The 25,743-nt window shown below is 42.9% G+C and overlaps 1 protein-coding gene across 2 annotated transcripts; it reads left to right on the forward strand.

The window, feature by feature from the left end:
- The first annotated feature begins 694 nt into the window (after window positions 1–694).
- On the forward strand, window positions 695–21,014 carry KCNS3 (potassium voltage-gated channel modifier subfamily S member 3). 2 transcript variants are annotated; one of them, XM_064706861.1, is made up of 2 exons: window positions 695–1,049; window positions 18,874–21,014. In XM_064706861.1, exon 2 carries the CDS (start codon window positions 18,923–18,925, stop codon window positions 20,402–20,404), a length of 1,482 nt encoding a protein of 493 aa, XP_064562931.1. In that variant the 5' UTR covers window positions 695–1,049; window positions 18,874–18,922; the 3' UTR covers window positions 20,405–21,014. The 2 variants fall into 2 exon arrangements, with proteins under 2 accessions (XP_064562931.1, XP_064562932.1); XM_064706862.1 differs by lacking the exon at window positions 695–1,049 and adding an exon at window positions 1,436–1,493.
- Window positions 21,015–25,743: the final 4,729 nt, after the last annotated feature.

Consider the following 25,743-nt stretch of genomic DNA (forward strand, 5'->3'; position numbering starts at 1 on the left):
TAAGGGAACAACAGTAAACACAGAGAGAAATGTATTCTCTTAGGATCCTCCCTCTCCTCAGTCTTCACTGAGGACTCTTGTAAGACTAAAAAATTATTAATGCAACAAGAACACATCAGCATAGTAAGTATTTGTGTTGCTTCTAAAAAACAGGTTGTTGAATTATTCTCCTTAAACTATGTAATGAATTCTAAAAATACCCACTACAACCAAATCTCCCCCTAAAATAGAGGAGAATTTTATGAAATATTTGTGCAAGATTGTTTTTTCAAGCTACAAATTGATTAGAAAAATAACTGACAGAAACAGTTATGAAACAGATTTTTCCCCCCCTAATCCTGCAGTTAGTGATGATGATGATGATGATGATGATGATGATGATGATGATGATGTTTTAGAGTTTCGTAGTGAAAAGTTTTGAAAAGTTTGGCAAAAGTGCAGAAATTGTAATGAAGGAATAAACCATCCCGTTCATTATCGGCAATTTTCGAAACGACACCACTGAAACAGACAAAGTGTTTAATCGTGGAACGCTGTCGCAGCTGTGCTTTCGAGTTACACTGGGAGCTGGCCTGGCTTCCCATCGCCCTCTGACTTTAACTCGGGCAGAACCGAGCCCGGACACAAGCAGCCAACTACTCTGGGGCATAACACGGAGCACAAATCACATCCCCCTACAGCGTGCGGAGGGCACTTCGCATCTCAGGCTGCACCGCCAGCTAATCAAGCCGCGTGTGCCACTTCAGCACAGCGGCTGGGAATCGATGGCAGATCAATCCCCCGGCGCTGACAGCTCAGCGCGCAGCGCCGGCCCCGCCGCAGCACAAAAGCGGGACGGGGCGAGCCCCGCGGCCAGAGCGCGGCACGGGCGGCAGGGCCGGCACTGCTGGCACAGCTACCGCAGCCCCGGGCGGCAGGCGGCCGGCCCAGCCCAGCCCAGCCCAGCCCAGCCCTGCCCAGCCCTGCCCCTCCGCCTCGGCGGCATCGCCCCTGGGCACGGGCTGCCCCCTCCGAGCCGCGGGGGAGCGGGGGCCGCCTGGGCGTGCCTGGTAGGTGGCGACGCCGGGTCCGGGCACGGGGTCCGGGCGGCTGCGGGACTGCCCCGGGGAACCGAGCGGGACGGCCCCGGGCGCGGGGGAGACGCCAGGGGTGCTGTGCGGGACCGACGGGCGAAGTGCGGGAACGCTCCGGGAGAGAAGAGGAAAGCGTGGGGGTGGGACTCCGCCACAGAGTGGGATCCCCGGGGCGTGGAGCGGGACTTGCGGGGAACACCGACCGGCAGGGCGGCACCGCTCGGGCGCGGTGCGGAACCACGGGGAGCGGAGCGGGGCCCCCGAGGGCGCTGCGGGACGGGAGCGAGGCCGGGGGATGCCCTGGCCGGGGAGGGGACTCGGCTGAGCCCGCCTGCCGCCGCCGGTGTTCCCCTCCCACGTCGGGCGGCCCCCGGAGCTGGCGGAGCGCGGCGGGGCTGGCGGCGGCGGCCGCGGCTCCAGGTAGGCAGCGCTGCCCCGGGGAGCGGCTGCGGCTCGGAGGGGACAGCGCGGAGTGCGGCGCGGTGTCTTCTCCTTGCGTTCCGCGGGGCAAACAGTCGGGGCAGGAGGAGGAGGAGGAAGAAGAGGGGTGCACAGGAAGCCACCTGGGGAGGAGAGGGAGCCTCGGCGCGTTCGCTGCCCCGGCGATGTCCTGCCCTGCACCGTCCTGCGCGGGACTCTCCGCGGGGAGGCGGGGGCGCGGGCACCGCTCTGGCCCTCGGAGCGGACGCGTCCTGCCGGGGTCTCCGCGGCTGCTTTGTAATGGCCTGCGCGGGAGAGGGTCTATAGCGATGCCTCGGAGTCCTTTCGCATGGCGCAGCTCTGCCTTGTCTTTTAGAAACTCGTTTAGGTTAAAAAGTAAACTAGGTTTAAGCAGCCGTGAATGGCTACAGGAGTCTCTGTGGGTGAGGAAACGTGAAGAAGTTTGTTAAGTGTGCAGTTCCTGTTTAAAGTAGACTTTACTAAGTTTGGGATAGTTAACGAGATTTTGGAACTAAGTGGACTTTGAAGGAACTTTCTCTTTTTATGAATGACTTTTTAAATGTTCATGTGTAGGACAGTGAAAATTCTCTGCTTATTTTTGGATTTTCTGGATTTTCTTGCCTGTGAGATCGATGTGTACCATTTTTCCTTTGCCTAATGCAAAGCCCAGCTTCTGGTTATTCTGGGAGCTGAGCTCAGTGTGTCTGCTAGGCAAGGTAGACCTCAAGATCTGAGCAGCGGCAGTGTATTGATTCCATTAGCGGGATTTACAGGTCTGCCTACAGATTCCTTTTAACACAGTCGCTTTCCCAGAATTAAAGTTCTCCTCCGAGCGCCTGTCACTGGTCTAGGCCAATAGATGGCATAAGGCACTCAGGCTACCGTCCTGAGGAGACAGAGGGAGCAGGGATGCCTTTTGTAGGGAGCCAGGAGTTTCAGAGGGGATGTATGAGTCAAGTTCTGGGTGTCTGACTTGGGATACCTGGGGCAGACCTCATTTTCAGAAACATGTCCTGGACCACTCATTCTTGCTTTCCTCAGTCAAAATTGCAGCCTTTCCCATAGTCTTTCTCTCCTCTAATCAGTTAAGGTTAAATAATGTAGAATTTTGGTAGGAATTGATCTGAGTTCATATCCTAAGCCATGAAGTAGAGGTGGCTTTTCAACTTTGCATGATGTATTTAATATCTGCTACTGGGGGGAAGCTGCCCATTGCAGTAGTGTTGAAACCAGTCATTATTTGGGGGAATGAAAGACAATTATAAGGCTTGTAAGGAAGAAACTTTTTAGCTTCTGTATCTAAATTTCTGCTGAGATAGCACTGTGGGTAGACAAAAATGATTTTATGTTCTGAAATTGTGTAAGTTATTTAAATACAGGTAGTAGCTACATGATGATAAAAGAACTTTAATTGACAGTAGTCATACTTAGCTTTTACAAGGGTGTTTCTTAGCTGTAGATTTCAAAACGATTTTCTTTAAAAAGAGGCACAGTATCATTAGATTTTTATTTCAATTTCAAGAATTAAAGTATGGGGAAGGTCCTGAAGTAATATCAGATTTCCTAAATCACGGTTCTTTACTTGTCTATTAGATATACTTTATACTGTCTGGACAGATTTAAGTGGGTCTTGCAATTAAAAAAAGAGTAAATCTATATGTATTAATTGCAGAGGACATTAAAGCTCTTTTTTGAGAGACCTTTTTCCTTGTCTATAAATGTCTGTGTCTTGTTACCTGTCTCAGCACTAAGGCAACCCACAGAAGTTGTAGCAGCCTTTCAACTTCCTATTTGCAAGTGTGGGCAAAAGAAAATCAATAATCAGCTTTCAGCTGAGCTGATACAAACTGCAGTGTGACCCCTGGAATTGTTCCTGGGACAGGTGAGGTCGTATGTTTTACTAGAATGCCCTTTGTAGGAACAGAGAGGTCCTGAAGGAGGAGCAGATCTTTGCTCACCCTCTCTAGCACTTAGCAACTTGCCCAGTGCAAGAAGAATAAAACCACCTTAAACCTGAAAAGATGGTAAATGGGTGTTTGGCCACCAGTATCACCTTAGCTGTGCAATGACACCCACAGGCAGGATGAAATCAACTACTCACACTCAGTGCCAAGGCCATTCAGCCTCAGTGCGAACAAGATTCTGCAGTGACTGAGCTGCTGAGGCGCCTTAAACCTGCCTGGGGAGTGAGGCAGCTGAGCTTTCTGCTCTCAGCACTGCTGCCTCTGCCAGAGGTGAGCTTTTTGTTCTGGCTGGGCCCTGGCCAGGCTGTTGCCGGACACGTGTCCTGCAGTGTCCTGCCGTGTCCTGCCTCGCTGCTGGGATGGCTCCAGAGATGGCTGCCATGGCTGCCTGTGCTGGCATCCCTGTCCTGCCAGCTGGGCAGGCTCAGCCCGCATCTCTCAGGTGAAATAAGTGCTGCTTAACAGGGAGGGTGTGTGACAGGCAGGGTCTGCTGTGAGTTTGTCAGAGCAGTCTGTATCCTGTTAGAGAATATCTGTATGAGCAGCCTGACCTTCGGCTTGGTTACTTGAAACAGGTCGAGACCGTACTTTTGGTCTTACCTGCTGGAGTCCCTGTCTCAGCCCATTTGTTTGCAGTGTGTCTCCTGTCCAAAGACTCTTGATTTAAGGAGCTTGTTTACATCTTATTGGGGCACATGTATTAAAAAGATCTGCCCAAGGCTAATGACTAGAAACAAGGCTCAAGTCTCTAAACTCACATCAATATCTGCCTTGCAAATTTTCAATTGTGGGACATCTGCCAAGGACACATAATAAAACAGAGATCATGAATAAATAAAATGTACTCCACTAATCTGTGGATATTTTCTTTTTATCTTGCCTTTGCCCCATCCCTTTGTTTTTATTTCTTATTCTTCATCTATTTTTTTTGTTTCTGTTAAGCCTTGCCTTTTAATTTATGGCATCATCTTATTTTCTTCCTGTCTTGCCTTTTCATTTTCTGAGGGGGAATGCATCCCAAGGAAACCAGGCAGGATGCTGTCATTGCCATTGCGTGGTTCTGTGTGGAGGACCAAATGCTCAGCTGACAGAAACTGTCCTTGACCTGTTCCAGACAATGGTTCTGCACCAGTTAATGCCAGGGTGTCATCTGCTTCAATATGCTACCTCAGTGCGTTGCTCCATTCTTTACCATTTTTTCTTTTTTATACCTGATTTCCTTCTGGTCCTTTTCATTTTCCCATATTTTACTGATGCTTCTTTCCTTATTACTGTACTTTCCATTTTATGGGAATGTGTTCTGCTCGTCTTGCCTCATTCATATTGTACCTGACGTCCTAACTGCAGTGTGTTAAACTGCTGTCATCTGTCATTTGTGGATAACTGGCTCGTTTCTCTTGCAAGGGTGTTCTGCATGTGACGCTTGTAATGGTTTTCTTTTGTTTTTTCATTCTATGTTAAAGGAGATGACTTCTAGAATATTTATCTCTATTGCAGAGGAAGATGGTGTTGACTGTGTTGGTCCTTAGTTTCTGAGGGAGCTCATTCTACAGTAATTTTCAAGAGGCATCTGTCTTCTGGCAAGATGAGCTTTATGATTTGTATTAGAAGGTCCCATTGTGGTCACTGTTCTTGTTCTGCTTACTTTGCTGCACATTTGGGGCCGTTTGCTGTGTTACAGGTAAAGCCTGAGACCTTGATTTTCTTGCACTGTTCAGCAAGGAGCTCAGGTAAGTCTGGAGTAAACACATTGGTTCCTGTGTGCTGGTTATATTGATATAAAGGTGTGGAAGGGTTCACTCATTTTGCCCTCTCTAAATTGTTTATGTCACTGCTGTCTGTCTGCTGGATATTCCTGATGTCCCTTGTCATAGCATAAATTTCTGTTCTCCTTTCTTTTGTCCACAAACTCTCCAACTCATCTTCTTGCCCTTCACACTAAGGTGTCTTACCCATTTTGCCTTCCCATCCCTGACAGGTGAGTGGGGACTGAGGTGAGGGGTCTTGGTGTACCAGCTCTCATAGCTGCTGAGGAATTTCTGGGAGGGGGCTCCAGGAGAGGCCACTGCAGCTCAGCCATTCAGACTCCCTTTTGTTCAGAGCAGCCGCCTGCCCTGGCTGCAGACATCAGCCTGACTTTGGCCTGCAGTGTCTGTTGCAGTCTCCTCCAGGCAGGTTTGTGTCTTAAAGGTTGATGTTGGACATGCAGATCTGCTGGACTGTGAATCAGAATCAATCCACGGGTACCATGGGCAGCCTGGTACCATCCTCACCTGTGCCAGCAGCAGCAAGAGATGCAGTTGTCCCTTCTTGTCCTGTGAGGTGTTGTGCTGTGTGAGTTCTCTGGAGGTGCACTTGTGCAGCTGGAGCTGTGTATGCTCTGAACAGGGTAAAGGCTAAGAAATTAACTTCTCTTTTTTCCATTTTTTGGAAGTTTTTGGTCTTACCAGCCTGTCAGTAAAAACCAGCAAAGGCCACATGGACAAAGTGGAGTGTGGGTGGTTTAAGGAGGACAGGTTATTTACGATCTGAGGCAGAATGTTGCTTCCTCCTTTTTCTTCCTTTTTTACGTTTTTCTCCTTTGTTCATCAGCTTGGACAAGCAGTTCAGATGCCAACTGATATCCTAAAAACTGATTGATTCTTCCACATGTTTAATCATTCTAGCCCAGTGCTACTCTAATGACAGGCTCAGAGCTCAGCTTGGGCAGAGGATTGCTTGTCTTCTCCTAAAGCAATGGCAGACTTCATGGACTTGGGAATGTTGAAGTAGAACATGTTCACCTGCTACATGACATCGAGAAGGTCACAGCTCAAGTCTCAGGTGCAGCTTCCAAAGCATGGAGCCCAAGGCATCTGCCTCACAGCTCTTAATAAAGTGCTATGAGATTTATGGACAAAAACTGTCATGTACATCAGTCTTGTAAAACTTAGTATTGGCAATTTTGTGCCCCATATAGAGTTTCATATTTCTCTGTTTTTTTTTTTTTTTTTTTTTTTGTTTGAGCCTAATAAATTAACTGTTGATGTTCATATAAGTACAGGCAGGTTACCTGTGGGAGGCAGATAATCAACTCGGGGAAAATCTATAACAGCTTTGGTTTGCATGGAGGAGTCACAACACAGCCTGGGTAGTTTCATAAAAATTGGAAGCACTTCTGATTGCTCTGCCATGCTCCTTGCTTCTCTTCTACCTCCTCTCCTTCAGCAGACACGAGCTGTTGCTGCTTCCAGTGGTGTTAACTGCTGTGGAGGCTTCAGCTCTAAAACCTTTTTGGTACCATGGTGGTGTTACAGGGAGCAAGAGGGTTCTCACTCCTGGCCTCAGTGAGAGAAGAATCACCCTCATAGTTTGTGAGATGCAGTTATAAATATACAATATTAATTTTGTGGACAATTGTTGTCAATCAGTATGTTTAAAACAGGGGTGGTGGAAGACTGGGTATGTGGCAGACTCCTTTTTATTGAAGGCGTTATATATATATGTACATATATATAATTCTTCAGTTATTTCAATCAGTTACTGCTGATTTAATTGGGTTACCATTCCAAAGCTGCTTGGTAATTTTATGAACTCCTTTTATTGCCCATTGAGAGAAGAGCAAATAGAACCATAAGTTAGGTTTTCATTTTGAAAACAGCTCACTCATTACTGCAGCACAAATGTAAATCAGCCCTCCATGGTTTAGCTGTAGCTAGTGACAAGCATTGAATGATGGTTTCAGCATGACATTTTAGGGGCAGACACCTTTTCCCTTGAATAAGCTGCTGAAAATGATGCTGCCTTGTATATTCTTCTTAAGCTAAGAAGATCTGTGTGTCTTCCTGTCCAGTGTAATGTTTGCTCTGAAAAGGGCAGCCAGCATAGATCAATACTGCTCTTTTAATTCACCCATGAAATTGGTAAAAGCTTGAGCTGGACAAGGGGGATAGAATGAGTTCTTGGTGGTATTTTAGCTCAGTGCTGTTAGTCTGGAAACAGTAATGGTGTTTATGTTTTCATTGTAAGCTGTTTTTTTTTAGGGAGTCGTGATTTTTTTACAGTTTGCTGGATGTTAGGCCAGGCAGAAAGAAGTTTTTCCCACTTACTTTGATTAATTTGTTACGATGACAGAAAAGAACAAAACAAAGGGAAAATTAGCTCATGGCATGTTTGGTGGTCAAATAAGAGTTATTGTGGATTCACATTGAAACCTGTGAATCTTGAAAGTGAGAAAAGCTTAATCTGCAAGCAGTTGCTGCTAGGCAAAGTGCTTGGTCCTGGCTCTCTGGGATGCTCCGTCCATTTCCTGACCATGAAGCCGGTCTTTCCTGAGGTCTTCTGTAACTGCTAGAGGCAGGGGATGTGTTTCAGTCTTCTTAGGCTATCGCTTATCCTTGGAGCTGAGCAAAAGCCTTGGCTTGAGGAAATACTCAAGCACAGACTTGTAAGAAGTCCAGGGTGACTTGAAGAGTCTCCTTTTGCTTGTGTGTATTCTACTCTATCTGAAAACTGTGGACCAATTCTCTGGAAAATGTGGACTGAGTCACAGCTGGCACCTTTAAAAGCTCCTGGCCTCGAGACTTGGGTTTTAGGCAATCAGACATGTTCTCTTAGATGAGTATTACTGATTTCAGATGATATCAAGGGTTTATATATTCAGATAGGAACTCTGAGGGCTGTGGTAAAACTGCCTCACAAATGAAGTGAGAAGCAGAAGTTGTTATTTTTCTCTCCATAGTTTTACTGAGCACATACTGTAGTGAATGTACCTCATTGAATTTGAATGAAGCACCTCATTCAAACGTAGACAGAAAGCTGAAATTATACTTTTTTCTATCTTCTTTTTCTTCTAGAGAGTTTTAGATTAGCACTGCCCTTAAGGCTAAACAAGTTTTTGCTTACACTGATGTTCAGTGGTGCTTTGCTTCCAGCAGAAGTTTATTCAGGGGAACTACCAACAACTCCCAAATCTGTTTTGCTCTTAGTTTCTTCTAATGCACTGCATATATGCTTAATAAACTCTTAATTCTTTCTTGGAAGACATGTAGTTAGGATCTCAGATCTTCCTCTGGACCTCGCGGTGTGTGGTGCCTTCAAAATCCTGGGGGCCTGTTGTGGGAGTTTATGAATCTATCTGTTGATGTTTAGCCCAGGCAAAAACCTGAGAAATCCCTTGTCCTGTTAAAGTCTTCCACAAAACATCTGCTAATTTTGTGGGATTAGGATTTATGCAGCCACACACCTTCAGTTTTCCCTCTCTGGACATTTGTGTGGGTCATTTTAAAAGTTAGAAAAATATATTTGCAAAAAAAAGTTGGGAGAAGTAAGGAGAGAAGGGGCTGGATTGTGACTTCTGAAATTTCTTCTAATCCGGTTGGGCTTTATATCTGTTCCAAACTTTCTGCCATTGGAAGACAATAGCTAAAATGGCACCAGAGTAATTTTATAAGGTCTGCCTTTGAGTTGATTAAATGGCTATATTGTTAAGGGCTGTGCAAACACATGTACTAGCCAGAATCCAGCCCACACACACAGCACCTCCAGTACCTTACAAATTGTGCCAATGTGTGATATTACTTTGCATATGTAAATCCAGGTGATAGTGTCCACTCAACACTTCCTGAAAAAATAATGGGTAATAATGCTGACAAGTGCTGAAATGAATTGCAGTAGTTAGGACTGACATTTATTTTGTGAAAAAAACTTACTTGCTGGCTGTTTCTTTTTGTGTGCAATGACAATGCCTCAGCTTCTGTGAGTATTCAGTTGAATAGTGGTGCAGTGATGCAATTCTGTGTCTTAGCCTGCCACGTCCTCACTTCACACATTTTCTGGCAAATGTCCTTTTTTCCTGAATGCTCTGTGGCCACAGCCTGGTTAAAACAAACAGGGAAAACACCTTTGTTTTTTAGGGACTGAGATGACTAATAATACATTGGTTGACTGATGGGATGCTGTTAAAAGGGCTGTTGGCATCCTGGAGAAACTCCATCTGGGATGAAGTAGCCCCATGCAGCAGTTTGGGGGCTGACTGAATGGAAAGCAGCTCTCAGAGAAGGACATGAGCATTGGGGTAAGGAGCATGCAGAACTCAAGTGAGCACTGTGCCCTCACAGTGAGGGCCAGCTGCCTCCTGGGCTTTGTCAGCAAGGCTGTAGCCAGCAGCTCCACAGAAGGGGTCACTGGACCCAGACTGGAGCAGAAGAGTGTCTAACTAGGCTTTAGGAGAAATACTTTCCCTGTAAGAGGGGTCTGACTGGACCAGGGTACCAGAGAGTTTGGGAAATTTTGGAGATGTTAAAAAAAACCAGTTGGCCCTGAGCAGCCTTCTTTTGCTGAACCAGCTTTGACAATGGGTGGGACAAGATGACCTCCAAAGGATCCTTTCACCACAAATTAGTTTGTTATGCTACCTGGAAAGTCAAGGGGAGTGGTGTAACCAAATGATGTCCAGTGTAGGAGCAGTGAGCAAGTACCAAAATCTGAGTGCTCCAAGAAATGGAGGCTCCTAGAGGCCTCAGTGTGGGTAAGGTTTGCAGTGTGGCTCTGAACCCTATGTCCCTTGCAGATATTTTTTTCCAGCTGCCTCCACATATCCTTCCTTAGTCTGTGGCCTCAAATCCTGCATACTAGCACATTGTAAAACTTACTTGGATGCTTTGAAAGTGAATGTTGGATCACAGCAGACTGCAGAAATTATATATAAGTGAGATTTAGAGCTCTGCTTCAGAGTTGTCTGGGGTCAAGAGAATTTATATTGAACAGTACTGACTCCTTTAGTGAGATTAACATGCTGCAAACACAAGTGTTTTTACAGATTTTCAGTTGAAGGTTTCAGTCAGAATATTCACAATAACAATTGCTTGTGTTCTTGTTGCCTAAGAGACTATGAATATCTTGGAGAACTTCACTATGGTCAAGAAAACCTTTGTTTATCTCTGAAATTAATAGAATTTTTTCAACACATAAAAAAATAAATACAATGTAACTTTATCTACTTGGGCTGCCAAGTAAAATTAAATATGTAGCAAAGAAGGGAACTGACTTGTGGAGAATTTGTAGATAGTCAGTTTCTGCTGTCCGTCCTCAGTGACTCCATCCCATTCCAAATCTGCTGGACATGTACACATCCATGGGCCTGGACTGCAGCACAGTGTATTTAAATAGATGTTAGAAAAATAATTTTGGGAGAACAAAGGCATTCAAGCACTGGACCAGATTCCAAAACCTCTCTGGAGGGGCTTTATCATTGGACATGAAATAAACATCTGCCAAAATTGGTCTAGAAGTAGCTGATCCTGCCTTGAGAAGGGGGAGAAGCTGAATTATATTACTCTTCAAGGTCCATTCTAAGCCTGTTTCCTGTATTCAGGGGTATGTTACTAATGTAAGCATCTTATTTCTAAGTAAATTAAAAAGGCTCCAGCAAATGGGCTGAGGTACACCCAGAACAGAATTGTGGTGAGATAATATTTTTGTTCAAGCAGCTTATCCCAAAGCCAGGACTTTGCAGAATAAAGGTTTAATGGATTCAAAAGTCATGTGTAGCCAGGTGAGTGCTCTGCAGCTAAATTGCCCTTTTAGCTCTGCTGCTCCTGTGGCTGCTGCTTGTGGAGGTGTTGTGGTAGCACAGACAGGACTGGTTTCAGGTCCTTGCAGTTTTTACTGCTGTAATGTGTTGCAACACAATCCTGCTGTTTATGTTATTGTCTCTTCCCAGTTTAAGGAGAAGTCCTGCTTTATGTGGTGCATAGATTTTAGATTGTTCAGAACAACTTTTTCACCCAGTGAAATTGACTGTTGTGATTGGATTTGTGTCCTTTGAAAATATTACCTTGCTTCCAAAAAAAAAAAAATTAAAAAAAAGGTAAAGAAATTAGGAGTGGGAAGAGATAATCTGGGAGCAGAATTGATCAACAGCTCTGCCATCTGTACTAGGAATAGGAGGACAGGTCCTCAGACTCCAGAGTGAGAAATCAGAAAGTGTATGATGGACAAACAAATAGAAGATTTTGAGTATCAGATCAGTCTTCTTGGCAGTGAGCTAAATCCTTTTTTCAACACTCTGTATGCCTTTCACAAGAGATAAGAGTATTCTGAATTGCACCAAGGTCAGTATTCCTTTCCTAAACATGGAAGAGTTATGGCTCTATGTGGGTAAAATTTGTCACTGTGCTTGTGAACCATTAACACCCTCCTTAAAAACTCAGGAAAGTCTTCAATGGTTCATCATGGACCTGTGTATTGGAGAAAATACATCCTGTCTAATTGTTCATTCCTTTATGTTAGGCCTGGAGGAGTTGTGGTGGGATAGATGTAGCAGTTTCTCACCTCTCTCATCATAGCCCCTGGATACAACCATGGGCATTGAAACAGCCCTGTAAATACAGGAATGGTATTTAGATTTTCTGTGCTAGATAAATATTGTTGTTGTTTCTGTTGTTTTTTATTAGCTGAACTGTCAGAATGCAGCTCTAGGCCCACATGTCTCAGTGTACCAGTACGTGGAGTGGTGTGTGACGGCTTTTGGGGAGACTGTGAAGGAGGTAATGGTGTGAGAGGGATGTGGGCTTGTTTGTGGGCAGCTGATCTGCTGTGTGACCTCAGGGACACTGCTCTCTGTGTCTGGGAATCTGCATTATTTTCCTTGCTTAGATAGGTAACTTTTCAAAATCAAACAACATTTATAAGTGAATTACAGTTTCACTGAGGTTCTTCTTTGATTCTAGACTAATCAATGATGGAGAATGCAGAATTATTTTTAAGAAGTATATTGATATATTTTTATTCCGCATCATCTTTTCCTATATGGAAGTGTTTGACTTTGGGATCATGTATCAAATATTTTTGACAACAAATTACCCCAGTAAGTGTAACAATAGGATTTTATGTTCATTGTGATCAGTAGAGCAGTACTTGAATGGAAAAAAATTGAGAACTCAGTGGAAAATGGGGTACAAAAAATAATTTGGGGAAGGGATCCATAGAAATTGTGCTCATTACAGAGGTACCTAGACCTACAAGTTGCAATGTCCACTTCACGTAGTACTTTGTGTTTTGAAGCTGTACTCTTGATGGGTGCCATTAGTATGATCTGTCAAACAAGATTATTGCCAAAATAATCTGGAGAGAAACAATTTATTTTACCATCAACCACAGCAGTGCTGACCTGCTTGTAACAATGCCTTTGGTATCTTCTCAAATATTTCTGTGAACTTCAGCCCTTGGGATGATAGAACACAAGGAAGTGCTTAGAGTGGCCAGCTGTCTGTCTGGGCTGGCTGTGGAACAGGTTTGGGAACTGCAGCATTCTACCTGTGCTTCAGTGTGGGGATTTACAGGTTGATTCTCAAGCCAGCACATTTTAATCTGTCACTTCCACTTAGTTGCGGATAATGATCTTTTAATGTATATGAACAGAATATAAATTGCAGAGCCTTTGGGAATGTTGCAAGGTGCAAGCCTTGTTAACTCTCATAATGTGTATCTCCAGAGCCTTTTCAAGTCAGAGAGAGAATAACTTTAATTTTTTTTTTACTTTAATCATTTTACAAGGTGACATTCTGAAAACTGGGTGGTATTAGGTGTTGCTCCTTGTTCTTTATGTATATGAGAAAGGAGTTCAGATCACATACTGCATTCCCAAGCAGCTTCTGTCATGTGCAGGCTACAGCTGGTGTGTTTTCCCTTGCCCCTTTCTCATATCCCACCCTTGGCATATCCTCTGTCCTTACCAGCATCCTCAAAGTGGAAATAGCAGAATTTCACTTTGGGAGGATTCATTTTATGTTGTATTAGTCCCATGGAAGTTACACCCCTTGTGGCACTGCTCATATAGGCTGCTTATCTAGTCATGGCAGAGGTGAGCCCCACCTCTGGTGATTCACTCCCAAAAAACTGTGCCTGGATGAGTAGTGGGAGCCATGGTCTGGAGATGCTTCTTCTGTGCTTGCTTGTGTTCTTTTACTCTCAGTTGTAACAGCTTCATTTCTCCTTATCAGTCTTTTGGAGGAAGTGATTTTTTTTTTAACCCCCTATATTTGAAGACCGTTTTTTGGTCAGGTGTGAATATTTAAATAAAGTGGTATGAGTATTTAAATAATTTTACATTTGAATGTCAGTAGTGCTTTTAACAGCTGTAGTTGTTTACACATGATGGTCATCTCTTTCCGATCTTCATTGTATTGCAAAGTTGCACAAACATTTGGCACACACTCAGTGTCTGAAACAGCCTGGTGACAGTAGAATTGTACTGGGGTGACCATAGCCAAATAGGCTTACATGGGAGTAGCATCAGAACAAAATTCAACTCAAACTTTATTTACCTGAGGTCTTCTGGAGGTTGTACTGAATCAATTTTAAAAGAAATGTAGTTGCATAATTTTATTATTTTCATGGCATTTTAATGCAATATTCTGGATAAAGGATGGCACTGCCAGTGGAATACAAAAAATAAATTACAGCTGAGAAAATAATTCAGCTGATTAATTTATCCTCTTTGCCTCACAGAGTGTCCATAACCACGGAGTGGTTTCTTCAGATGGTCTTGCTATTTGTGCTAGATGACTTTTTAAAGTTAACCTCCACCTCCATAGTCTGTGAATGACTTTGCAATTAGCTGTGTCAAGTATTACAATGAATTGAATGTTGCAGCTTATATCATAGGGAAAGAGGCTGTGCCAGTATTACCTTACTTTTTTTCCAGGCTTAATTAAGTGTGCTAAAGCAGTTACTACTGTCCAGCTTACAGACAACAACTTAAGTCATGCTAACTGGATTTCAGTCCAAATCCCTAATTGTGATTGATCAAGTAAATTATACATGCATTTAAATGTTTTTCTCTGCTCAGTGAGTCAGAAAATGTAGGCAGTACTTCTAGGTGGTGCATTAGACAAGTGTTTGCCCTATGATGAGTGGAGAAATTCAAACACTTAAAAAATCAGTGAAATGTTGATCCTGAGCTGAAGGTTGTTTTGGTTTGTTATCCACAGCATTTTAGAAGTACTTGGTGTCAAAACCTGCACGTGTGTAGCTTGGATGATTGGTAGAAGCTCTCAATTCTGGGGAAATTAGCAGAAGTAACAGCCCGGGTGCTTGTCTGCATCATTAGGAGACAAAATCTGCTTCCTGGGCATGGCTGAGTGTCAAAGTAAGATTCTTTAGGGGAAATTTACTCACAGCAGAATTTCCTGAGTTTGGAACCCTAAAATGGAAATCTGCCAAGATCATCAGATTCCTTAGGGAAAAAATGTCTTTGAGCTCTGGAAATACTTTGTAGAGTTACCAGGATTTGTGTGCCCTTTCAGGTTCACATCAGTGTTACATCCCTTGTGACTTCACTGTGAGCAGGACTAGGCCCTTTAATTAATGTTCCTTCGACTTAGAGGAAACCATGCTAAAATGTGAACTTAATCTTGAGAGGTTTATGGAGTGTAACTGTGCAGGAAGGAGGAGGTGAGGCTAAGACAACATAGCCTTGAAAGAAACTGGTAGAAAATCTGTAGGCATGAGCTCTCTTTGAGTATTTTAAGTAGCCAAGCACAACCATTGTAAACCAGTTGAACTTCCTTTCTATTGTGCCTGGATAATCACAGATTAATGCTAACAAAAGATGAAACTGTCCCAGTTTGGGGTTATCAGTGGTACCAAAGTGGTACCATGCTCAAAAATTCAACTCATCAAAAAAAAATGTTCTGAAGCTTGTGGTGTACGACCTTAAAGAGAATGGAGACTGAGTGCAGATACTATGCAAAACATAACTGAGGAAGAGGAACTTTGCTGACAAATAAATGTGTAGTATGGGGATCCATGTGGTCAGTAAAAATCTCTTAGTGGTTTGTTCCAGAGGAGGTTGGAAACCACAGCACTTTGTGATGTGTTACACATCTGTGGCGTAGCTGTCTCAAAGGGACTGTATCTGCAAACTGTCTCCGTGACTCCTCTTTGAGAGCTTTAGGGATTTCACAGCGTGCTAAAAGCCCAGAAATTTGCAACTCCCCTTCCAAGACAATGGGCCTGTGGCCTCACCAACAATGTGTGACTGCAGAAGCACTGGGCTAGAGCCCATCTCCAAATTGGACTGGGAAGATCCTGTCATTCTGGTTTTTATTCTAAAGTTAGTATTCTTTTCACACAGCTTTCCTAATGACTGCCTTTTATTTAGCCCTGAAGCTTAACATTTGGAACTTCTATTTGTTGGGGTTTTTTTTCGTTATATTGGAAAATAATGTTCATTCTTCCAGTTACCATCTTTCTTCTGTGTCTTGTTTCATTTTCTATTCTATGTGAATTCTTAGCCAGTAGCTCCTTGAAACAGCTGAAGCAATTAAAGCAAACAAGTAACTAACATCTGGTATGTGTTTATTTGCTCTGTTATATTCTCTCCAGGGCAAGAATTGTGTGATTCGGAATGGTTTCCAGTTCATTATGTTATCTATATTTGAAGGAGGTCAGAGAGGTTAATGTTGCACATCAAGTTGAGATTTGCAAAGTTAGTGGTAGTTCTATGTTCTTTGGATGTTCATGACACAGGCCTTTGCACTTCAGGAAAATATAATTTCCAGCTGAACACAGTTTTACCCTTGAGGAAAAAAAGGTTTTTGAGTGAGTGAAGGGTTTCCTTAAGTAGAGAGCAAGTTGTGCTGAGACAGGAGTGTGGTCATTGCCCTGTGGCTTGAGTCACTTGTTGAAGTTGTTCTGATAGTAACTGGCAGAACAATGTCCCAGTCCATGGCTCAGGAGTCAGGGTCTCTGCAAGTCAAACAACACATTCTTCAGATGATCAAGCTCCTCTTGACACAGTTATTGTGAATCTTTCCTGTACATTCTTTCTGTAGTCTAAAAATCACTTCATAGTAGTAACACATTAAGGAGGTTCTGGACCATGGTCTTACTAAGCAGGATCCATTTTCTGTCTGTATCTTGCACAAATTATGACTACAGTACCCTCAAAATAAAGCAGTGAAATATTGCCCACTGAATTTATTATACAGAGCAATTTCATGGAGGCACCATTATGAATATAATCTGCATCATCTATATGGTTTTATATTGCTGTCTCAACTGTAAGTCAGTGTAGTGTACTAAGAATTTACTTGTCACTAAGTTCTTGCTTTAGTTATTTCTGAGTAAAACTTGATTTGTATTTGTCATTATTTGTCATGATCAGAAGTGCCCCCAGACAGAAAGGTAATTAATGGCTTTAAGCTGAAGGAGGGTAGATTTAGATTGGGTATTAGGAAGGAGTTCTTTACCGTGAGGTTGGTGAGACACTGGCACAGGTTACCCAGAGAAGCTGTGGATGTTTCATCCTACTTCATCCAGAATTCTTCAGGGTTGGGTTGGATGGACCTCTGAGCAACCTGGTCTAATGGAAGGTGTTCCTGGCCCTGTCAGAGGGAATGAGATGATCTTTAAGGTCCCTTCTGACCCTCGCCATTCTATTGGTCCATGACTCTATGATCTGAAATCTTGCCTGGTTTTTATAGTGCTCACTTACACTGCCAGGGTTCTTGTGTTAATGAGTTGCTTGAAGTGGAGATTTTATTGACTAAAATGAATCAATAACTAGAGGTTTCTTGGGTCTGAATATACTTTGACTTCCAGTCACCCCAGTCCAGATTTATGTCTTTTTTTTTTATTATTTATAGTGCTATAAAACAGAGCTTGGCTCTAGATCATGAGTGAAGTGTGGTGATGTTTATCAGATGAGTTCTGCTGCCCTTCCTCTGTGAGGAGAGATCAATGGTCTTATTTGACCTCTTAATGATTCCTAAGAACTGAAGCCTTGGGAAATGCCTGGAGTAAATGTGTCTTACAACCACTCTGTTAGCTAGCAAATACCTGCCTTCAAACTAATCTAAAGGTGCAAAATCATTTCTATGTTGTCATGATTTAATCTCAACTGGCAGCTCAACCCCATGCTCACCCACCCCCTGTGGGATGGGGCAGGGAACCAGAGAGGTAAAATGGCAAAAGTTGTGGCTGAGATGAAAAGCATTCAATAGGTAAAGCAAAAGTGAAGCAAAACCAGGAATTCATTGACCCCCCTCCCATGGGCAGGCAGGTGTCCAGCCATCCCCAGGAAGGCAGGGCTCCATCCCATTTAATGGTGACTTGGGGAGACAAACACCATCACTCTGAGTGTCACCTCTCTTTCCCTCTTCTTCCCCCAGCTCTACGTGCTGAGCATGACACCATAAGGTGTCTTCTTTTAGGACAGGAGAATTTTGATACTATCTTGTCACATTTAAAATGAATTGATTTTCATACTAAATTGAAATAAATTAGCTTAGTGTGCATCAATTAGTGTTTAAGTGTCAGAGATCAAAAACATTTGCTCTCCTCATGATTTTAAGTTACATATAATCTGATGGCAAGTATAAGAACTGCCAGTTTTGGCTTTACAACAGCTTCTTCTTGGAAGGAAAGCAAGAAAGCAGTTCTGTAAAAGTTAACTTACTAGTAACTGTAACTGCCTTTTGAATTCAGTTTCAGCTGAATTATATTTATATTTATTTATTATATTGATAGTAAAATACAGAAACATTTAAATGCCCGTCTGTCCATCTGCAGGTGTCCACAGTTAGTTGTTGAGGAAGAATTACTGTGGAAGTTCCATCTCTGAAAGCCCCTTTTCCAGAGATGACATTTCCAACTTCTCAGCATTGCTGTAGGGTTGTAGCTAGGCTGTGGCAGAACAGGAATTGCTTCTGGAACTGACCAAAGTTGTAAGAGGGTTGTGACACTTCAGGTGAGTAGGAAGGAGATAGAAAAATACCTCAGGGAGTGCAGATATCCAAATATGTTCCACAGCATTCTGAAGTCAGGAATTGAAAACCTTCAAAAGAAGTTGTGATATGTTTTCAAGAGCACAGAATGCTGATGTGTGGATCACCTTAGAAGTAAATGAATCATCAGCAAAAGTAATTGCAGTCTACATTCAAGGAAATAACATTGGAATTAGTGGATTATAAATTGCAACATCATGTAAATGAATACAACTCAGCTGAAACTGTAATTGAGAGAAACCTGCTCGAAAGTTTGATCCTAAATTGATTGATTGATAAGTTTTCTCTTTAAAGATTTTTTGCATAACTGAAGTACATGGGTTTTGCGACTATTAATTTCAGTGTGGTAGTGAAACAGAGACTGATTTGCAGATGAATTTGGCAGTCTTCTTTTACCCTGGTGAAAAGGAGACCTAAACCTACTGCTTTCAGATTTGCTAAAGCTGTAAACCAACCTAATTTAAAATGACACCTGTGAAATGCTGAATAAGGGTATTCATAATTTTATTTCCTTTTTTGTGTGTTGTGTTACAGCATTTCACAGTACCCAGAGATGGAGAAAAGAATGTGTCACAACAGCAAAACTGAATTAAATGCTCTAACAATATCTTATGTTCTTTTCAGGTTCTATGTAATCTCATTGGGCAACAGCAGTGGAACTCGTCTGTCCAAAATGGTTTATGGTGAATTTTTCCGCAGACCTGGCAAAGACGCAGAACTTATCAATTTGAATGTGGGTGGCTTTAAGCAATCAGTGGATCAAAGCACCTTGCTCCGATTTCCCCATACCAGACTTGGAAAACTTCTCAAATGCCATTCAGAAGAGGCTATTCTAGAGCTGTGTGATGATTATAGTGTGGCAGACAAGGAATATTACTTTGACAGGAATCCTTCCTTGTTCCGATATGTTCTGAACTTCTACTATACGGGCAAACTTCACGTTATGGAAGAACTTTGTGTCTTTTCCTTCTGCCAGGAAATAGAGTACTGGGGGATAAACGAGCTGTTTATTGATTCCTGCTGCAGCAATCGGTACCAAGAACGGAAAGAGGAAGGTCCTGAAAAAGACTGGGATCAGAAGAGCAACGACAGTATGGACTCCTCCAATGAAGAGTCATCCATATTTGACAAAGAGCTAGAAAAGTTTGATAATCTGTGTTTTGGTGAAATAAGAAAGAAGATCTGGGTCAGGATGGAAAATCCTGCATACTGCTTGTCTGCCAAGCTAATTGCCGTGTCATCCCTGAGTGTTGTTCTGGCATCAATTGTAGCCATGTGCATTCATAGCATGCCAGAATTTCAAAGGCTGGATGCCAATGACAGGGAGATTGGAGATCCTGTGCTGGAAGCTGTGGAGATTACATGCATCATCTGGTTTACTGCTGAGCTAGTGATCAGGCTCTTCACTGCTCCAAGTCAGAAGAAGTTCTGGAAGAAACCACTGAACATCATTGATTTTGTCTCTATTATCCCATTTTATGCCACACTGGCTGTGGACACCAAGGAAGAAGAGAGTGAAGATATTGAGAACATGGGGAAGGTCGTTCAGATCCTGCGGTTAATGCGGATATTTCGCATCCTGAAGCTGGCCAGGCACTCTGTAGGACTACGGTCTTTGGGCGCCACTTTGAGACACAGCTACCAAGAAGTTGGACTTCTGCTTTTGTTTCTGTCAGTTGGGATTTCTATCTTTTCAGTGCTTGTCTACTCAGTGGAGAAAGATGATGACTCATCGGAGCTGCAGAGCATCCCTATTTGCTGGTGGTGGGCAACCATCAGCATGACCACTGTTGGTTATGGGGACACTTACCCGGTCACGCTTGCTGGAAAACTGCTCGGCACCCTCTGCATCATCTGTGGGATTCTGGTGGTAGCACTTCCAATCACCATTATTTTCAATAAGTTTTCTAAGTACTACCAAAAGCAAAAAGCTATTGATAGAGACCAGTGCAACAATGATCGCAAAGAGAAAAGCAATGACCTACCCTATTTTAACATTAGGGATATTTATGCAAAAAAGATGCACTCCTTCATTTCTAGCCTTTCTTCAGTAGGAATTGTAGTCAGCGACCAAGAGTCAACAGATGCCTCCAGTATTCAAGATATGGAGGATGCTTATAACACAGTATCTTTAGAAAATGGTACAGGAAAATGAGTTGAATCACGTTTGCTTCTCTTTATTTCTCTTCTGATTCTTGGTAAATGTGGACTGACAGACTTCAGTGAATTCATTAAGAGCAGTTGATTCTCAGGGTACTTAACTCTCAGCCATATTTGGACATTCTTTGCTCTGAGGATGCCATAAAAGCTTCATTGTTTATATGAGGTTTTAAAATATGCCTCATACAGTGGTTTAGTTTTTACACAACTAGTGTTATGCATTTTTGGAGACAAAAAGCTGGGAAAAGAGTTTTACAGAGTTTTACATGTGAGATAAGTGGAGTCTTTTTGATTTGTGAGTATTGTTGTTTGATTTGTTCATTGTTTTTTGCCCTGCAGCAGTCTCATATCTTACACAGAATTTGCTTTTATAATTTGCTGCTCTTCTGGTAGAGATACATTAAAAATGTGTAAGAACTATTGCACAAGTTAGTGAAGTTTTCACCTGCGAATACATTAGATAAATGAAGGAATTGCGTACATGTAAAACTGTGTTCACTAACAAATTTGTGTAATTTTAGAGTTGGGAACCCATTTCCTAAGTTGGGGCAGAAAATATATTGGTACATATTGTTTTTACTCCATGGAAGCATAATATTTATTAATTTCTTTCCAAAAGCACAATACATTTTTAGTTTGTTAAAATAAATTATTCTCATTGTGCCTGTATTTTTCCTAGGATCCAGCCATGGCCACGCTCTATCAGGCCCTAAAGGTTTTTAGTAATAAGTCCCAGGATGAAGTGTGAGCAGGATAGGAGCTTTTTATTCCATTTAGCCACCTCTCCTGCTGTTGTGACCCTGAGCGATTCTGGTGCCTGGAGGGGATCCCACTGTGGTTAAGGCCGCCTCAGTGGCTTCCCCAGGGACTTTGATTTCTGGGCACTGAAGCAAACATCTGTGGTGGTGTTTGGAAGTCCCTGCTCCCCAGTGCCAGCCCAGCTGCCCCTTGCTGGGGGCTGCTGCCTCGGTGGTGGGAGCAGCAGCTGGGCCGCTGTGCTGGGTCTCTGTCCAGGGCTGAAGTGCCAAGCAGTGGAGATGTGGGACATCCTCTTCTCTGCCATGTGTTGCCCATCAGGGACCTAGGGTGGGAGTTGCACCTGGGCATCTGTATTGGAACGATTTCAGCTCATTTTTCTAAAGCTCATCTGGTGGTGGTGGCAGCTTTCCTGGCGTGTGCCATGTGCTGGAGCAGTGCTCATTGCTTGGCAGAGTCCCGCAGCTCTGTGCATTCCCCTCCTCTCCAGGGATTTCTTAAGCAGCCAGCTAGCTCTGCTCTGTTTCAAGCAGTGCTGGAGAAGCTCAAGGATCTTAGAGTGTCATGTGGACCATATAGTCCATAGTGTTTCTGAACACTCATTTTCTTTCATTTGTCTAGTGACTAAATCAGATGCTGGGCAACGGAGAAACGAAGACACTGTGATGTCAATATTTGCCTTGAAGAGAGGTTTGACTATTTTATTTTTTTAAATATTATTGGGTCAAATATAGAAGCCTGTACTGAACTTCTATTCAAGAAGATTAAGCTCCATAGGAATTGACTTCAGAACTGAGTAAGATGCCAGAAAATGACAATTTTGGCCACTGCAGAAACTTGATTTTTCATGTATCTGCCAGATTTTCTATTGCAAAATGCATTAAGTAAGTAACTGAGGTGCACTTAAATTTGCTGAGGCACCAAGCTCTAACCTCTTTCTGAGATGGAGAAACAAGAAAACAGGATTAACCTATACATTGTAAAGATGTGTCTCTCAGGACTGCTGTGCATCAATATAGTGATGTAGAACTTAAAGAAAATCTTTTGAGCTTTGGAGCAATCTCAAAATTTGGTTTGTTACTTGCTGACTGTTGTAAGGGTATGTGATGCTTCACAGACAGTTAAAGATAATTCTTCCCATATTTCTTGTAGGAATAGCAAAAGGCAAAGTTAGCCTAAATGTGATTTGTTCTTGCTGAACAATTAACATTAAAAAGATGCAATGATAACAAAATACTAACTATGTATGTTCATGTGAATCTAATAGGAACCAACAGAATAACAGCAAAAAGTTACTGTCCAAAGAAAATCTCTTTCTTTGGTGTCCATGTAAAGATATATTTATAGATATATATATATCTTACATTGCCACTGAAGATCAAAAGCGTTGAGAATACTGTAATGCAATAAAACCTGCAAGAAATTGTATTAAGTAGTTGAAAAAGTGCTACTGAAAAATTTAGTTTTGTGTATCAGGCATTACTCAAGGATCACTAAATATACAAGTTTGTGGATTAAATTTTATGACTGGCAATTTTTCCTAAAATGGATAAGCTTTTGATTGATCTCATGAATCAGTCTTAAGGCTGTTACACTTTTTAAGTGCTCTGACTTTATGCATTGATACAGCTTGCAGCAAAGTGAGATGTCTTTGGGGACACATCAGAAGGTGAAGTACATATCCATATATCATTTAGTGTACACTGTTTTGATTTCTGTGATGAGATCTTGGCCTTTTTCGAATCAATTGTATCTTAAAAATGGCTTTTTTTGTATCCTTCACCCTTGCTGGAATAAATCCAGCGCCTTGTTTTCACACAGGTGTGATTGTGAGCAGGATGGGAGCTGTGCTTCATGCCAAAGGATTTTCCTCTCAAGGCAGAATTGCAGAGTTTGACATGCACTGATGCTAGGCAGTGCCACAAGCCTCGAGTGCCAGAAGGAAGCAGATGAGAGCAAAGTCTGATATACTGCACATTCTAGGGGGCTGTTTCTTATTGAATTTGTCTTCTTCCCTGGTCTGCCGTGGCATATTGGTGATTTGTGATATCAGTGTCAACAGAAGTTTATTGCATATTGTTTTTCTTTTTCCTGAATCACATTTTTTTGCTTTAGAAACGCTTCCTAAATTCTCACCACCCAGCTTCTCTGTTTCAGATACCAAAGCACAGAGATTTCTATTTAGACATGCATCCCTTTTTGTATGGGAGAGATTTGTTCATTTTTATACAAAACAATTTACTGGCATGTCGTTGCTTTCTTTATTTTGATGCCAAGCTCTTCCCTTTTGATTTCCACAAATCATTTCCACAGGAGCATCCACCTTTGCCTGGCTTTCCCTAGTGTATAAAGGGAAGGCAGCACTGCAGTGTGTTGCAGCTCTCTTTGAGAGGCTTCCAGCTGGCCAGGGCATCACCCCACTGCCCACAGCTCCTGCCTTGCTGGGCAGGCTCTGGCATTGGCATTGGTTTTGGGGATATGTTAGTAGAGGAAAAAAATTCAGTGTAAAGGAATTAGAAAAGAGAAAAATGGGAGAAGGCAGGAAGCAGTCAGTCAATAGGGGTGGTAGAGAAGCATGAGAGAACCTCAGAAGAAAGGAAAAGAAGAAATTGACAGGAGGAGTCCTTGTATTTTTTCACTTATTTCCTGTTTTCCTTTGTTTTTTCACCAATGCTTTTTTCCCCTTTCCTTCCTTCTCCCTTCCATCCCATCCTACCCTGCTCCTACCCTGACCTCCCTTCCCAACCAGCCTGTAATCCAGCAGTGTGTTTATGTCCAAAAATGAGGGTCTTTCTGAATCCAGAAAGGCATGTTCCATCCCCTCGGATAGCAGCAAGCAGAATTTATCAGCATGTAATTAGCAAGCAGAGGCAGTGCTTTTGTAGGAAGAGTCAGGGTGTTGCTCACATTGTGGAACATAATTGTGGGGTAAATAAACATCTCGTTTGTGTCAGGCCTGTAAATGAAATACCACTTATGGCTTAGGTAGAAATTTGCAGTCCACAACTTGCTTCTGAAGGGAAGAGGAGGGGCAGACACTGATTTCTTCACTCTGGTGACAGTGACAGGACCTGAGGGAATGGCCTGAAGTGGTGTCAGGGCAGGTTTAGGTTGTATATCAGCAAAAGGTTTATCACCCAGAGCATGGTTGGGCACTGAGCAGGCTCCCCAGGGAAGTGGTCATAGCACCAATCCTGACAGATTAGGATTTGGACAATGCTTTTGGGCACAGGATGTGATAACTGGGGTGTCCTGTGCAGGGGCAGGAGTTGGACTTCATTATCTTTGTGTGTTCCTTCCAGCTCAGCTGATAATGTCATTCTGTGATAATGCCAGATATTACCATTTAAAAGCAGACTTGTTGTTGATTCCCATGTGAATGCGTTGCTGTCAGGGACTGCTGAGAGTATCAGGCAGATTTGACTGGCAAATGCAGTCCACGGGCTCACAGCGTGCCAAGGGCTCCTGACAGGCTGCTGTGTATTAATACATTTATTCATTTCCCCATATTCCTAACATCTAGAGCAAGTGACAAAAAACCACTAAGCTGTGGAGAGCTTCTCTAATATTTTTTGATTAGCTGACAGTGTTTGTGAAGCTGCTAATACTTCTTCATCCAGAAGAGGACATTTCTCAAATGAAATCACAATAACCCTGAGTTGGATGTGCAGTTTGTGACTGATAGCAGGAGCTCGGTCACAGTCAGTAAGTAATGCTGTCTGGTGCTGTGTGGCTGCAGAGCTGTTGCCTGTATTTCTGAAATGTTTATGCTCTGTCAATCAAGAGACAGCAGATGCCATTAAAACCATCTCAGCACTTTCCAGCTGCACAAGAATTGCAGCGTCTCTTCCAAGCACAGCAAAATGTCATGGCTTGCTGAGACCTTCTCTTTTAATTTTGTGCATAGTTGTAGTTGATTTTTTCTGGTGAGCCTATGGTCCAGGCACAATCTAGCAGAAGAAAAGGTCACTGTGTGTGACCTTTTCTAGACAAGTTAAAAGATGTTCCTGACTTTAATTCAGGGCAATGCTCTCCCGGCTCACTGGCACAACTCAGGTGGTGCACAGAATGGTAGTTCACTGTGGAATGGGCTGATGGCTGTTGCAGGTAGGTAAGGAGTCAAGGCAGGGCTCCTTGGGGATGGATGTAATTTATATGTAATTGTATCTGCCCTCTGGACAGAGCTCATTTAGGTATATAGTATCAGATAAGGTATGACACTTTTGCTGAGAAAACACCTACATCTCATATCTTTTTAATGAATGTAATGCAGAGAGAAGCCTTTACTTGTGTTTTTATCAGGTCAAGGACTGTAGCTCAAGGGTTCTTTAATACACACATCCATCAGTTTTCTCCAAATCACATTGGGAGGGAGAGACTTTGCAGCATCCCCAACAGATCCATGAACCGTTAGCCAAGGATTTGGGTTCCCAGGAGGGAGAACCAATGCTGTGTGGTTTCATGTGATCTCATTTGGACTCTCCCAAAAAGCTAGCTGTCTGTTAAGAGTCAGTGATGACCTGCAAGTGGAATTTCCTCCTGTAGGAAATTACTGCAGCCTCCTGCAGTAATTTTAAA

The sequence above is a fragment of the Zonotrichia leucophrys genome, chromosome 3 (genome assembly GCF_028769735.1).
Source record: "Zonotrichia leucophrys gambelii isolate GWCS_2022_RI chromosome 3, RI_Zleu_2.0, whole genome shotgun sequence".
Taxonomy (NCBI): Eukaryota; Metazoa; Chordata; class Aves; order Passeriformes; family Passerellidae; genus Zonotrichia; species Zonotrichia leucophrys.

Coding starts and splice junctions, on each gene's coding strand:
- KCNS3 (XM_064706861.1), top strand. CDS start 18,923: ATGGTTTATGGTGAATTTTTCCGCAGACCTGGCAAAGACGCAGAACTT.